The sequence below is a fragment of the Heteronotia binoei genome, chromosome 10, assembly GCF_032191835.1.
Source record: "Heteronotia binoei isolate CCM8104 ecotype False Entrance Well chromosome 10, APGP_CSIRO_Hbin_v1, whole genome shotgun sequence".
Classification (NCBI taxonomy): domain Eukaryota; kingdom Metazoa; phylum Chordata; class Lepidosauria; order Squamata; family Gekkonidae; genus Heteronotia; species Heteronotia binoei.
The window spans coordinates 79,482,670-79,498,876 of record NC_083232.1 but is presented as its reverse complement, the minus strand read 5'-3'; the positions used below and the strand labels follow the sequence as shown (position 1 = coordinate 79,498,876).

Genomic DNA, 16,207 nt, shown 5'->3' with positions numbered 1-16,207 from the left:
GGGGGGGGCTGCAGTTGCGAAGGCTTTTCTTTTCCTTTCTCGCGGGGGGAGGGGGCGGGAAGAGGCAGAAGGGCGGAGAGATTCCATCTCAGCGAGCGTTGGTCGCGCGCCCAGCGGGGTGACAGTTGCTTGGGGGCGCGCGCGAGCGACTTCCCAGCGCTCGGCCGTTGCCCGCTCGCGCCCACCGCAGCCAGTCGCGCGCGGAGGGAGGGGGCGGGCGACCGACCGCCCCACCCTCTCGCCTGAACTAACAGAGCCCACTGTCGCCGCTTCAGCAGCCCCTTCCCCCGCTTACTCATTTCCCTCAGGCTGTCTCTCTGCCGGGCCTTCCGTGCGCTTCAGGGAAAATGGTCCGGCCGAGGCGAGGCAGAGGAAGGGGGAGGCCGCCCGCGCCCAGCCACCCAGCCGTCGACGAAGCCGCGGTCGCCGCCCCCGCTCCTCCCTCTCCTCCTCCTCCGCCCTCGGCCCCTCCTCTCGCTCCGCCGCCTGAGGAGCAGGGCCCATGGTGCGAGGAGGCGGGGCCCGAGCGCAGCAGCAGCCCCAGCCGCCCGCCGCCTGCCGCCAGCGAGCCCGCCGCCTTCCCCCGCGGGCTGCAACAGCCGCTGGGCAGGCTCCTTCCCGGGGGCTCCGTGTGCGAGATGAAGCGGGGAGGAGCGCGGAAAAGCGCCGCCAGCGCCTGCCACAGGCAGTCCAGCCGGGACCGCTTGACCGTTGATTTCCGCGCCTGGCAAGACTGGCTGTGCGGTGAGAGACCGGAAGGAAGGCGAAGGGAAGGGAAGAGAAGGGGTAGGGTGGAAGGCAGCGCCGCCGCACGGTCCCTCTTCCCGTCTTTGCAAGCCCCGTCCTGGCTGGGCATCTCTCTCCGGGAGCAGGTCCCTCCGAGAGGCACAGTAGGGCTGCCTCCCAAGTGAGGAGCTAAAATAGGACTCCCTTGCAAGGATCAAGCAGGAAGGCGGGATAAAATGCCTGCCGAGGTCCACGGTGGGGGACCTTGGGCAACTTCTTTCCTCGCTCTTCCCGGGGAGCGGCTCAAAGGAGCCGTTTGGAAATCGAAGTGCCGCCGAAGGAGAAAGTGGCTAAACAAATACTTTATCACGCATACACGTGCGGAGAGGGAGTGGTTGTAGTTCACATCTGCACAACTGATTTTGGTGGAGAATAAGAAAAGCATTTCCTCGGGTTAACGTGAGAGAGAAGGGAGGAGTTCTTTCAGTAGGGGGGAAACAAGATATTCTGGTGGAACATTTCCCAAATTCCTTTAAGCAGTAGTGTTGGGAGAGGATGACAGAGGATTGGAATGGAGATTGTCACTCCTAGCAAAGTCACTTGCGCAGAAAGCAGACCGCTGAGACAAGAAATTGTTCTTTTCAAAGCAGATGTACAACACAGCCTGAGGGCCAGGGCTCATTGGTGAAGCATCTGCTTTGGTTGCAGAAGGTCCCAGATTTAATCCCTGGTATCTTCAGTTAAAAATGTCAGTCGTTGGTGTAACGACTCTACCTGGAAAGATCAAGTAGTAGGTGATGTGAAAGATTCTACCTGGAAAGCAGGAGAGGTATTACCAGTCTGAGCAGCTAGTACTTTCACAGATTAATGGTAGTAGCTGCAGATGTTCAACCAGCTCAGCTTGCTTTTAGGATGTTGAGAGCTTTTACATTTCTTCTATTTGAGTTCCTCAAATATGATGTGATTGATTCAAGCATAAAAATGAAATCCTGACGAGCATCTTGTCATCAGTTTCAGTGATGCTGAATTAAGTTTTCAGAACACTGTTTGGATGTTTAAATTGTCAGGACAAATCTTTTTGCTTTCCTGCCTGTGAGTTCTAGAAATGAAACTCATTGAGAAATGGCTGTCAGAGCAGTATGTGCTCCCAGGTGACCTCAGTTTTGATACTAGGGAAACTTAAAGGGTTCCTGTTTTCTTACTTTGATAGTTCTGAATGTGATTTTAATTTGCTGAGCTGAAGTATCATCCATGATGGATATCTGTTGATATAACAGTATGCATGCTTGCAGTTAGTTGCAACGTAACTGCATGCATGCAAACTGTTATATCAACCAAGGTAATATGCTGTATTTGTTTAGTTAAAATATTTATGGCTTGTTCTCCAAAGATTACCATAGTGACTAATTACAATTTTTTTTTCAAAAAATGTAAAAATCAAGTACTATTAAAAATTTAGTAACAGCTAATTAAACCATAGTAGTCAACAATGCTCAACACACACCAAATCTCAAGGGAAGGTGTAAAAACTAGATCAGCTCCAACAGAACACACAGGCTGTCTTGAAATGCTAGAGGCTGTCTTTCAACACCTGTCGAAAAGCGAGCAGTGACAAGGATAAGTGGATTTCCCCTGGAATAGTGTTCATAACCATAGTGTCCTATCTCGTGTCCTAGAAGCTTCTTAAATATAAATGCTGTTCTCATATGCATGTTTACTAGGAATAAACCCCATTAAATTCAGTTGAATTTACTTCTGAGTAAATGTGTTTAGGCTTGGTCTTCACTTGCCATAAACTTTTTGGCTAGAGCCATAATTTTGTTTTAGTTTTATGACATATATGTTTCTTAGTATTTTGAAATAAAAAGTATTATCATTCAAAATTTATTTGTGCTAATGATGATATTAAAGTAAAATGACCCAAAGAGAAACTTCATCATGTATGGTATTAACTTTTTGTTACTTATTTTGGAAGATCTTGACTCAAAGGTTATGGAATAAAGATTTTAAAGGCATCTAAGATAGTTTGGTAAATGCCTTTTTTTGCCCAGAGAATATTTAAAACCTGTTTTTTTAAAAAGGTGTAGTTTTAACTTCTTCAGAAAGATGTTTGACCTACTTCCAAGTCCAGTAGCATTTTAAAGACCAACAAAATTTCCAAAGCTCACCATGTCAGATTTGGCCAATTAAAAATCTAATGGTTTAATTTTTCTTTCTTTTGCCAGTTGCTGTGAAAGAAACAGGAGTCTGCATCACAAGAGCAGACAACAAAATATGGCTCACACTTCTGATGGGTGAGAAGAATGTGTTTGAAATATCTGATTTCTTTAAAACGTTGATAAGTTTTTGATTCCGCAGTGTATTTGTGAGTGATTTTGGGGTGCATAAAGTTTAAGTAGATGTGAATTCTTATAGGATGCCCTAGAAGAATATTGCTGCTGCTTGAGCATTGTAGGATAAACTGTCAGGTTTTAATTTCATGTTGTTTTCACTGTTGCTAGTGTGTGGGGTTAAAGATACCAGTTTTTTGCCCGGCCCAAAACCACTAAATTTGGAAGGGGTGTTGAAAGACCTGAGTCAGATTGAGGTGACAAAAGAGGAGGTCCTACAACTGATAGACAAATTAAAAACTAATAAGACACCGGGTCCGGATGGCATACATCCGAGAGTTCTGAAAGAACTCAAAGTTGAACTTGTGGATCTTCTAACAAAAATCTGTAATCTTTCATTGAAATCTGCCTCCGTTCCTGAGGACTGGAAGGTAGCAAATGTCACCCCCATCTTTAAAAAGGGTTCCAGAGGAGATCCGGGAAATTACAGGCCAGTCAGTCTAACTTCCAATACCGGGAAAGTTGGTAGAAACCATTATCAAGGACAGAATGAGTAGGCACATTGATGAACACGGCTTATTGAGGAAGACTCAGCATGGGTTCTGTAAGGGAAGATCTTGCCTCTCTAACCTGTTACATTTCTTTGAGAGGGTGAACAAACATGTGGACAAAGGAGACCCGATAGATGTTGTTTACCTTGACTTCCAGAAAGCTTTTGATAAAGTTCCTCATCAAAGGCTCCTTAGAAAGCTTGAGAGTCATGGAGTAAAAGGACAGGTCCTCTTGTGGATCAAAAACTGGCTGAGTAATAGGAAGCAGAGAGTGAGTATAAATGGGCAGTCTTCGCAGTGGAGGACGGTAAGCAGTGGGGTGCCGCAGGCCTCGGTACTGGGTCCCATGCTCTTTAACTTGTTCATAAATGATTTGGAGTTGGGAGTAAGCAGTGAAGTGGCCAAGTTTGCAGATGACACTAAATTGTTCAGGGTGGTGAGAACCAGAGAGGATTGTGAGGAACTCCAAAGGGATCTCTTGAGGCTGGGTGAGTGGGCGTCAACGTGGCAGATGCGGTTCAATGTGGCCAAGTGCAAAGTAATGCACATTGGGTCCAAGAATCCCAGCTACGAATACAAGTTGATGGGGTGTGAACTGGCAGAGACTGACCAAGAGAGAGATCTTTGGGTCGTGGTAGATAACTCACTGAAAATGTCAAGACAGTGTGCGTTTGCAATAAAAAAGGCCAACGCCATGCTGGTAATTATTAGGAAGGGAATTGAAAACAAATCAGCCAGTATCATAATGCCCCTGTATAAATCGATGGTGCGGTCTCATTTGGAGTACTGTGTGCAGTTCTGGTCGCCGCACTTCAAAAAGGATATTATAGCATTGGAGAAAGTCCAGAAAAGGGCAACTAGAATGATTAAAGGGCTGGAACACTTTCCCTATGAAGAAAGGTTGAAACGCTTGGGACTCTTTAGCTTGGAGAAACGTCGACTGCGGGGTGACATGATAGAGGTTTACAAGATAATGCATGGGATGGAGAAAGTAGAGAAAAGAGTACTTTTCTCCCTTTCTCACAATACAAGAACTTGTGGGCATTCGATGAAATTGCTGAGCAGACAGGTTAAAACGGATAAAAGGAAGTACTTCTTCACCCAAAGGGTGATTAACATGTGGAATTCACTGCCACAGGAGGTGGTGGCGGCCACAAGCATAGCCACCTTCAAGAGGGGTTTAGATAAAAATATGGAGCAGAGGTGCATCAGTGGCTATTAGCCACAGTGTGTGTGTATATATATATTTTTTTTGCCACTGTGTGACACAGAGTGTTGGACTGGATGGGCCATTGGCCTGATCCAACATGGCTTCGCTTATGTTCTTATGTTCAGTTGCTAAAATGAATAAGCTGTTGAAACAATGACATTCAACTTTATGTTCAGAGGCTATGTAAACATCCCTAAACATTCAAGTATGATTTATTTATTTACCTAATTTATTACCTGCGTTTCTTCCCAATGGGACTCAGACTGGATTATATCATTCTCCTCTCCTCCATTTTATTCTCACAAATTCTCTTCGAGGTAGATTAGGCTGAGTGTGAGACTGGCCCAGGGTCACCAACCTTCCATGGCAGAGTTGGGATTCAGACCTGGGTCTTCTAGACATTCTGACCACTGCTTCACACTTGCTCTCTAATGCAGCATTAATGCTGCCTGATGACTTTGTTTTTATTAAGCATTTTTTTGGAGTGTTTAGGAATAAAGTTAACATTTAAAGGAACTTGCATTTCTAGCACTTAACCTTTTCAGAGCAGTAGGGCACATATATACAGGCAGTACATTTGAAGTTAGATGTACGTGCAGCCAGTAGAAAATGATGGTGATGATATTGGATTTATAACCCGCCATCCACTCTGAATCTCAGAACGGCTCACAATTTCCTTTACCTTCCCCACCCCACAACAGACACCCTGTGAGATAGGTGGGGCTGAGAGAGCTCTCACAGAAGCTGCCCTTTCAAGGACGACTCTGCAAGAGCTATGGCTGACCCCAGGCCATTCCAGAAGCTGCAAGTGGAGAATCAAACCCAGTTCTCCCAGATAAGAGTCTGCACCCTTAAGCACTGCACCAAACTGGCTCTCTTTAACTCGATGGAAGTGAAGAATTAAAACTGGCATATTTGTTGGGATTATGGCCTCTTTGTGGCATTGTGGTTACTTGATAATAGCTAAATTAAACTCCTTTTTGATTTCGTGGAAACCTTTTTAAATGCAGCATTCCTCAGCACAGTGATTGTGATGCCATGGTGTTTCCTGGTACCTACTTCCTCTTTGAGTCCTTGAGGATGACCATTCCTTGTGATCTTCATGCACCAGTAATTCCTCCCTCACTGTCACTTAATCTGTCCACCCAATACACCAGGGGTTCCATTGTGAAAGTATTTTTTCAAGATATTTGCATGTGAAGACATGTTATTGTAAGATTTCTGTACTTCCAATTTAATATGCAAGTGCCAAATGGAGTAAAACAAAACAACCCTGTCTGATCTAAGCAAAAAAAGAAAGAAAGAAAGCAAACAAAAATTGTATCATTTTACTACTATTTGAAGAACCAGTATAAAATAACTATAGGGATCTTTCTGTTTTGATCTTGGTCATATTTTGAATTGTGTAGTTTTCTGACCAAAGTATACTAAAATACAAAGCATTATGTAGCGTAATAATATGTTTACCCAGTTATAAGGTTGTTGTGTATTTAGGTGCTAAGAATGCAACAGTTAAAAAAAATCAATGCTTGTGCCTGAAGTAAGTTGTCTTCTTTCATTTTTTAAACAGCTGCTGTTTCAGGAATACTTCACTGGTAAGTTTATCTGTAGCATATTGCTACAGGCAAATATAATCAAGGTCCAAATTTGGGTGCTAGAGCCATAATTATCGTGTGTGCACCTTTAAGGCTGACAGTGAAGAAACTGGAAATTGTTCAGGATTTTCTATCCCTTGGCTTCATCATCAACTACAATGCAGACTGTAACCCAGAAATCAGGAGCCTGGCAGGGATAGCCATGAAGAAGCTAGGAAAGATTCTTAACTGTAAGGATGTGTTGCTGGTGACCAAGATGAAGTAGATTCATGCCACAATATTCCCTATTACTATGTATGAATGTGAAAGTTGGACAGTGAAGAAAACTGACAGGAAGAAAGATTCCCTTGAAATGTGTTGTTGGAGGAGAGCTTTATGGATACTATGGACCATTATAAAGTGCTGTTGGCAGTCTTGTAACCTGTTATGTAGCGTTTCTGGGTCTATTGTTGCACTAGCATTAGTATCACACTGGTGATTTGAGTTAAACTTTTGTTATACCATAGTCATGAGATCCTTTTCACATGTACTATTACCAGACTGTATTGTAGATCATATATCTGTGAATGTGGTACTAATTATCTAAATGCAGAACTTTACACTTATCACTGTTGAATTCCATTTTACTAATTTTGGCATAGTTTTCTAGCCTATCTAGGTTACTGTGAATTTTATTTCTGTCTTCTAAGATCTCCCAGCTTTATGTCATCTGTGGTCGATAATGACTTGGATGAATGGATGAAAGGAATCCTTGATTAAAATGTTGAAGAGTCGCATTGATGAGCATTCTGAAAACTCTTTAAACAGCTTTGAATGTTCTAATACACATTTAACTGGTTTTCTAAACAAATATTGTGGGGAACTTTGTCAGATGCTTTACTGAAACTGAAATTTGTTACCCTGAAACTTGCTAAGGTAGTAACTGTATGAAAAAGAGAATCTTCTGATTTACTTTGGATATGTATTGTTTTTATTTTTATAGGTACCATGTAGACATGTTGTTTGAAAACAACAGTCACTTTTCTCATCTTTCAACTCTGGAAAGGGAGATGGTTTTTCGTACAGAAATGGTAAAAATTTAAGTGCCATATTTTATTTTTCAGATATCCTGTGGTAATATTTTGTGCTATAAAGAATTATTAATTCAAACTACTATAAAATAAGCTTTTTGAGTCAAATGAATCCCACCCTAGCACAATTGTCTAAAAGTGTATTAGCCTTTCCTTCAGCTCAAAATCAGACCATCCTTTTTGGCAGCCTCTCTAGCAACAGGACAACAAATCACTGAGCCTCAGAGAGGACAGAGTTTCTCTTCCAAAAGGAAAGAACAGCTGGCTTGGCATTAGCCACTGTGGGAAAACCACACTAATTCTTTGCAAGGCGATATAATTATTATAGGCTTAATAAATCTCTGAAGTGAGAGTTTCTATTGCCTTTTCCAGGAGCAAGCAAGGAATAAGGAATCCTTGCAGAGTAGGCCCATGTTAGGGTAACATGCATCAGGATCCTGAGTATAGGGTAACTCAGGACCCTGAGTTACGGTAACATGGCTCAGGACCCTAGCCATAAAGCTAGGAAGCCGGTTTATTTGGATTCCGTTAGCTTTCTGTATTGTTTTATGTGCTTGGCATTCTCTTACAGGTATGAAATCCTCCCCTTATTTCTTTCTGCAAGTAATTGCATCCACCATCTCTCTTTACTCTGTTTTCCCCAATGAAGTTAGAACTAGGGATAAGCATGAACTGGGAAAATGGAAGTTAATTGGAATTTTGTGGTTTGGTGTTTTTATGAACCCTGAACCTCCAATGAACTCCTCCATTAGACGAACCAGTTCATGGTTTGGGAAATCGGTCCACCCCCAGTGAGCTCCAAAGGCAGTTAAATGCCTTTGTAGCCCACTTCTGGGTCAGGCCAGCCAGACTGAGCTCTGAGAGTAACCCAACTTGACTGAGCTCTGAGAGTGAGCTCTGAAGGCTTTTATAGCCTTATAGGCCTTTATATGGGCAGGCCTTCAGAACTCACTCAGAGCTCAGTCAGGCTGGTCCAACCGTCCAAAGGCATTTCAGAGCTCACTTAGGCCAGCCAAGGGGCTGGTGGTGGGTTCCAACATAATTTAAATGCCTTTCAGAGCTCATTTCTGGCTGGGCTCTGAAGGCATTTAAATGCCTTTAGAGCCTGCAAGTCAAATGCAAGCATTTACTTTCCACTGTATGCAATGGAGAAGAGTTTGCTGTGGCATTCAGTTTTCATTTGGTCGTAGCAACTGAATGTAATCTAGAAAAGGTTGAGCAAGCACAGTGAGACTTAAATTAATAGGTGTTGACTTTTGCTGCTGGAAGAAAATACAGTGCTATATATATGGCATGGTTGTAGAATATTGTTGCTGATGAATTTTATCTATACATGTATTCTTTTTAGGGTCTTTATTATTCCTATTTCAAGACCATTATTGAGGCACCGTCATTTTCAGAGGGGGTGTTGATGATTATGAATGACAACATAACTGAATATCCTCTTGTGATCAATACACTGAAAAGATTTAATCTCTATCCAGAGGTAGGACACTTCTTGAAGTGCTTTTTTGGAATGGGATTTTATTATTGTGTGCATATATCCTACTGAATAAATTGATACTTGACAGTAACAAACTAAACACAGTTTCTTAAAAGGAAGCTGTATTGAAATGAACAGGTTGTCCAGATAAATGTGTCTATAATGCAGGGGCATGGCCAAGATTTTAAACTTGGGGGGCTTTTTAAAAAGTTGGGTGGCACCCTTTCTTATCCACTGTGGGGCTTGCTGCTTCTCTGAAGCTTTCTGGGGGAGGGTCAAAAGCTGGAGGCTCTGAAAGTGGCTGAGTTGAGGCAACTAACTCTAAAACTTTGGAGTCAAGAAGGGACTGTCTGCAAGCAGGGTTTTTTTCCTTCCTCTTCTGCCCCCCCCCCAGCACTTTTCAACCAGCAGCTCCATCCGTCCTCCCCCTCCCCACCCATTCCACACGGCTTTCACCACCTCCCACTCCTCCACCTCCTTCCTCTCTGCCTGCTGCTTTTGCAGCTGCACTGTGCCCTGCTCAGCTCTCCTAGCTCTGGCTGCCATTGATGATGCTTCACTGGCTCAGGCATGGGAAGCAAGCCGGGTGCATCTTGCTGGCTGTCTCCTTCCGCCCTTCCTGGCTGAAGCAGGGGGTGGTGTTGGGGGTGGGCAAATTCTCTCTTCCCAACCCCCCTGGTGGCACTTTCGCACCTGCGGGCTGGAGGGGAGGAGAGCAGCTTGGTGGTGGCTGGCTGCTTCCTCCCTTCCTGGCCTCCCAGTGGCACACTCACATGTGGGCTGGGAGGAGGAGGGCAGCCTGGTGGCCCTGATAACAGTCCCAGGCATGCCCTGCAGCAGGCAGGCAGGTCTCCCAGGAAATAGAGCCACCAGTTTCCTGCACTTAAAGGGCCTGCCAATCAGCTGATTGGTGGGCCTTTTAAGTCACATGGGAGGCTGGCAGTTGCTCCTGCTGCCTTCCATGTAGTTTGAATCATGGGGAAGTGAGGCGGTGTGGGAGCAAGGCCACGGGCACCCACAGGCCCCCTGTTACTACGGGCCTGCTAGAATGTGGGGTGTTTGTCAGAAATACATGAGCGCAGTTAGGTGTACTACTCCCATATGACAGAAAGAATTTTATAAAACAGAATTATCAGTATCTTTCCTGGCCAGGAAGGACTGCAGTTGGCTTGCTAGCTGAAGCTGGTGAAAGATACCAGTGGCCACTACTGCAACCTGTTTATCTGACAAGAGGCCTGGGTCCAGCAGCACCCCTAAGCTATGAACCTGCTCCTTTGGGGGATTGCAACATCATCCAGAACATGAGAGTTCTCAGTTCCTGAGTCAAACCTTCCACCCACCAGTAGTCCATCACCTGCAGCTGGGAGGGACAAGGGTCATACAAGCAGGTGGTAGGTCTCAAACTCCCAAAAATCCTATCCACAGCCCATCCCACCAACTGGACAAATCAGTACCCTGGGACTATCCAGTCCTGTCATTGCTAATGTTTAGTCCAAGTTGAAATGGATGAGTGAGATTATATCCATAAGGTGTTGAGCAAAACAATCTCAGGTTGCTGCAAAACAAGATACTATACTCCATCAAGATGTTTATATGGTCCCCAGCTTTACCCTGGATGGAAGAAGAACCAGAAATAACAATAGCCAGTTTGGTGTAGTGGTTAAGTGTGCGGACTCTTGTCTGGGAAAACTGGGTTTGATTCCCCACTCCTCCACTTGCAGCTGCTGGAGTGGCGTTGGGTTAGCCATAGCTATCACAGGAGTTGTTTTTGAAAGGGCAGCTGCTGTGAGAGCCCTCTCAGCCCCACCCACCTCACAGGGTATCTGTTGTGTTTGTGTGTGTGGGAAAAGATATAAGCTGCTCTTAGTCTCTGATGAGAGAAGGGCGGGGTGTAAATCTGCGGTCTTCTTCTGCATATGTCCCTTCCCTTCCCTGGCATGTTCTTCTCCCACATCTAACGCCTCCCCCACTTTGCGGATTGTGGCACTATTCCCTAACCCATTCTCCTCCCCCCAATGCATCCCTAGCCAGCAGGTGATACAAGGACAAGTAGCTACACTGGGAGAACTGGGTTTGATTCTCCACTCCTCCATGTGCACCTGCTGTGTGACCCCAGGTCAGTCACAATTCTTGAAAGAGCTGCTTGCAAGAGCAGTTCTCTCAGAGCTTTCTCAGTTCCACCAGCCTCTCAGGGTGTCTGTTGTGGGGAGAGGAAGGGAAGTAGATTATAAACCACTCTGAGACTCTAAGTGAAGGGCAGGGTATAAATCCAATTTACTCTTCCTCCTCTTGTTTTTCTTCAACATTTAAATACACATACTGGCTCTCACCTGAACCCAGGCAGGACAAGCAAGAATTGCATTATTTTGTGTTTTACTTGATTTTGTTGCCATCATTGGGTCCTGGTTATCCTGGAGAAAGATGGCCTTATAAATATTTTAAATAAATTATTCTAATGGATTTCCTACAACATACTTTTACAGGATATTTTGTTGGTATGTTTTACCCTTCCCCACCCTGTTATATTTTGGCATACTCATCCAATACTCAGTTTAAGCAATTTCTACAAGAACTGATCATATTAATTCAGCTGCACCTTGTTGAAAATGAGATGTAATAAACTCTTGCCCAGTGCAAGTAAGTGACTGCTGAGGCAGTTGTACTGTAAAGGTACATGATCAGTTTCTAGATTATTGTAATTTGTCTAATATATAAAATTTCTAGATGTCTAACAGTGCAATCCTGAAGAGAGTTACTCCAGTTTAAGACAATTCATTTCAAGTTGACTTAGACTGAAGTAACTCACTAGGACTGCACTGCACTGTCTATAGCACAATATCTTGTTAGCCATTGTTGTGAGGAAACTGCAATTAGAAATGTGCCTATAGGACAGAAAGAACATGACAGTTAAATTATAGACATTTTGGTTATAACTCTTATGATTTCTCTATTGATTTTATGGATTCCTGCTGTCTTTATTTGTGTCTGCTCCACAGTTGAGTGACAAATTACAAACACAGCTCAGCTAAAATTTGTGGAATTCCTTGCTTCTCGACAGCGTATATATCAACAAGACTAGGATGCATCATTTGCTACAGTGCTATTTGAACCACCTTTCCCTAAAATTTTCTTCATTCAAAATTAACTTTTGAAAAATAATTAGCAGTGCCTGGAATTCCTTTTTGATATTGGATTGAATTTATGAATACCAAGAAGATACAGAGTACAGTATATTTTGTTTTGTGCATTTGCTTTTTGTGCAAACCTTGTATGAACCTTATCTTTTAAAGTGGTGGATTCTTTGACAAGTTAGAACCTAACTTGAAATTATACAAAATGGTTGCTGTTGAAAACACTGGCAGTTGTGTGCTAACTCATCCTGTGACATCTTGTAACACCCACTGGAATTTAGTCCCATGTTTCCCTGGCCTTTCTAACAGTAGTCAATGATGTAGTGGGGAAATGCAGAACAGTATGAGGTTTTAACACAGGAAGTTCTTCTAGCTATTGATAGGGAAAGCTGAATGCATAGTGGTCTGTTTTTGTGTGGCACCTGCACATTTGGGGTAGTTTTAATTTGATCTGAAGTATGAATTTGTTTTATCAACTCTATAGCTTAAAGTAAGTAGGATTGTAAAAATAAAATGTGGTTTCTAGGGACAACCCCCCCCCCTAAAACCCAGTCAGTGATTAGCCATGGATGAGCCTCTTTTAACCACAGAGATAATCTGAGACATTCCTCTTTTGAAATGATAAATCCTGTTTTCTGCACAGGTTGTGTTAGCCTTTTGGTACCGCATGTACAAAGCAATGATGAATGTTATTGGTATTCCAACAAAGAGCTGTTGGATTGTGAACAGAGGAGAAGGTGTCAGTCCTGTTGAAAGCTGTGAAGGCAAGTATTGCTTTTTCTTTGTTCATTTTGGATGTTGCATGGCATACAAAATAAAATGGCAGTAGGGGGTTAACAAAAGATCCTTTTGTAGAGATCAAAAAGAGAAAAGGAAAATTTTCATAGGGCTGTGCATTATTCAAAGAGTTTTAGCTGATAATCATGTGGCTTATAAGTAAGTTGATCTTAGTTAAATGTTTACATGATACACAAACCTCAGTATAGGTGTCTTTTTAAAGAGACTTAATGAAAGACGAATGTTGCATATTTTTAGGAGGGAAGGACATTTAAACCTTGTATTTAAGGAATCTGGAAACCTGGAATTGTATAAAAGGACAGTCCCTTTTTTGCAAAAGATAGGTGGGAGTATAAAGATAGTTCCATTCGTCCCATCCATTACAGTGAAGGCGATAGCGGTTTGGGCTTGGGGCAGAGAAGTGTGGGAAGGGCCCTACATTACTGTTTTCAAGCCACCTGGATTGACTTCTCCCATAATATGCTTAGTGCCAAGGTATGTGTTTGTGTCTTACAAGGTCATTACTTATAGTGCAATCCTATGCAGAGTTAACTCCAGTCTAAGCCCACTGCAGGGAATAGGACTGCTCTTTTAGAGGGGCACAAATCTTCCCCCTTTCTCCTTGTACTGCATCCTTAACAGAGGCTGGCTGGCAGCTATACCTCAGTGGTAATCTGTGTTGGGAGAAAGGTTTATGCCATAATAGATTGTTTTATAGGATCATGGACCTTTCGTGTGCTCTTTGCATTCAATCTGCCATGCAAGGAGACTGAATTCCAGCCAGCTTTTGCTGGAACTGACCATATCCTTTTAACAATCTCCAGACAGCTGTATTTATTTCACACGCCAACTAAATTAAAATCTACAAAGAACAGAAATGTATAGTCTTATTATGGATTTGCTGTCACTAATCCAATGTGCCTTTTGCCTAGCTTGTATTTGAGAGCCAGTGTGATGTAGTGGATGGATTTACACTCACTTGGGATTTGAACTCAAGTCTCCCTACTCTACCATGAAATTCTCTTGTCTTTATCCTATCTCACAGGATTGTTGAGAAGATAAAATGAAGAAAGGGGGATGGAAATCTGTGTGCAGCCTTGGGCTGCTTGGAGGAACTGAGGAATAAAAATGCACTAGTTGTAATTGTTGCTTTCTTGTGTCTGTCTTACATGCACTGTCTTACATCTGTAATTGCCAAAAATCCCTAATAAGAAATTATAATGGAGAAACTTGTCAGTTTCTTCCTGGCTTTATTACTATGGCTTATTCTTTGCCCTTTTTGTCTGTGCTAAAGGCTGTAAAAGAAAAACACAAGAAAATCTTGTTTAATTTGTTGACAGTTGTGATCCTAAATCACCTTTAAGTGTTTTAAAGATATCACTTAACTCATTTGTATTTGCAGTAAATTTAGAGGTTGCTGACTTAAGTTTACTTATAGTATGAGATACACCGTTTTAATGTAGCATCCATTTAAAAGTGAATGTGTGAAGTACTAATGATGTGAATGTTAATTGCTGTTTGATAGGATTGGGAGATCCTGCTTCTTTTTATGTGGCTGTGATATTTTTTCTGAATGGATTACTGGTGTCAATATTCTTCATATATGGGACCTATCTAAGGTAAGATGGGCAAGATAAAAAATTAACTTTGATAAAGAGATTACTGCTATTTATTTATAGTATCAAAATAAAATAGATTGATTATTGTGGCTTGTGATGGAGGTGGGCTGAGCACTCTCCCCTCAGTTCTCTTCTTGCCGATGTAAGGAGTCTTTCTGAACTGCGTCTTTTTTGTCAGCTACAGATGGCTGCATTGATTACTAGAAATGGTAGGATGGCTTTATTTAATGGTAGGATGGCTTTATTTAACAAATGTGGATTGTGGAGCCAAAATGACTCAAAATGATGAACAAGTCATGCCTGTTGTGTCACGGTGAAAGGCATAATATGGCCTCATGCCTAGCATGCCGCTGCCTTACCCCAGATGCCTATGAAGGTAGAACTGCCAGACTTAAGGCAACCTTGTGGGGAAAAAGTACTGGGAGCCCCAGAAATGTAGACAAAGCACAAGAAGAGTAAGGACCCCCAACCTCCACTCTGCATGCCTACTGAGATGGCACTGCTCTCCAAGTTGGAGGAGAGACCAGATCATCATGACTTAGAATTGGGCTCAGAAGATATTTCTATGCCATCACCTGACAATGCTGTGGACGTGCCATCAACCCTTCTGCCAACAGAGAACTTGAAACCCTACTCCAGACAACTTATTTGGATGGCAAAGGTGCTTGACCTGGAGTATCTAGCTACAGCACCACAACCCACTGACCCCCTCATGAAGTTTCTGTATGCTCTGGATTCAGGACCTGTGGCACTTCCCGTTCTTCAGAGGATTAGAGATACTGCAATGGGAATATGGTTGAAGGCTTCTTTGCCTGCAACCTTGGCCAAGAAACTTGAAAATCTGTATAAAGAGAAGATGACTGCTCCTTCCTCTTCCATCACCCACCAGCTAACTTTTTAGTATCTGAAGTCGTACCTGCAAGGGGCAGACTAGGATCCCACTTATCCCCACTGGACAAAGAAGACCATAGACTGGACTACATAGGCTGCAGTGTCTGTTCTTTGGGGGCCGTGGGACTACAAGTGGCAAACTTTACCGCCATAATGGCAATCTATCAAATGTTATTGTGGAACTTCATGTTACATTCACTGAATTACTCCCTGATGTGAAAAAAAATTGGAGCAGAAAAAAAGGCACAAGCCTCCACATTAACCAGCCTCAAAATAATTTCACCAAATAAATACTTTATCCATCAATAATAAATATTCTTATATCTGGCACATAAATATTGATGCATACAAACAAGAACATCTGCTTCCCCCACAACACTCCACAGTCTTTTATGATGCCACCATAGCAATTTCTTCAGGTATGAAGATTGGGAGGAAGCTTCTCAAAGTAAGTATTCTTAAAAGAGTCCCATGCTCCAGTTACAAACTTCTTGGGTTCTGTGCAGCTTGGCAATAATATCCAGCAACGAGGCCGTACTTGTATCCTCGTTTCACTCCAGCTTCTATGAGCTTTATATTAATCCAATACCACTACTTCAAATGCAGGCAGTCATTAGATATGCTCCATCTTATTTTAATGCAATTGGCAAAAGTGCTTCTACTGGAAGGGCAAAAACTGTGCAAGCATAACTGTAAGAGTGTGGCCAGAACTTCATTTGAAGTTCAGGAGTTGTTTAGCGATCACACAGATGATGTTTTGGTTTTTACCAGAAAAAACAAGATAGCAGCACACTTCTTAAGGATCATTCCTGCTCCCTCACAGC

At 42.9% G+C, this 16,207-nt stretch overlaps 1 protein-coding gene across 1 annotated transcript in view; it reads left to right on the top strand.

Annotated features, from left to right (window-relative positions):
- Nucleotides 1–579: 579 nt before the first annotated feature.
- DPY19L1 (dpy-19 like C-mannosyltransferase 1) overlaps nucleotides 580–16,207 on the top strand; it is a 64,746-nt gene continuing 49,118 nt past the window's right edge. The window contains exons 1-7 of the mRNA XM_060247642.1: nucleotides 580–744; nucleotides 2,952–3,020; nucleotides 6,388–6,412; nucleotides 7,395–7,482; nucleotides 8,831–8,968; nucleotides 12,740–12,860; nucleotides 14,399–14,492. Of these exons, the coding sequence (XP_060103625.1) occupies nucleotides 639–744; nucleotides 2,952–3,020; nucleotides 6,388–6,412; nucleotides 7,395–7,482; nucleotides 8,831–8,968; nucleotides 12,740–12,860; nucleotides 14,399–14,492 (641 nt within the window). The 5' untranslated portion in view covers nucleotides 580–638. The remainder of the gene's footprint in view (nucleotides 745–2,951; nucleotides 3,021–6,387; nucleotides 6,413–7,394; nucleotides 7,483–8,830; nucleotides 8,969–12,739; nucleotides 12,861–14,398; nucleotides 14,493–16,207) is intronic.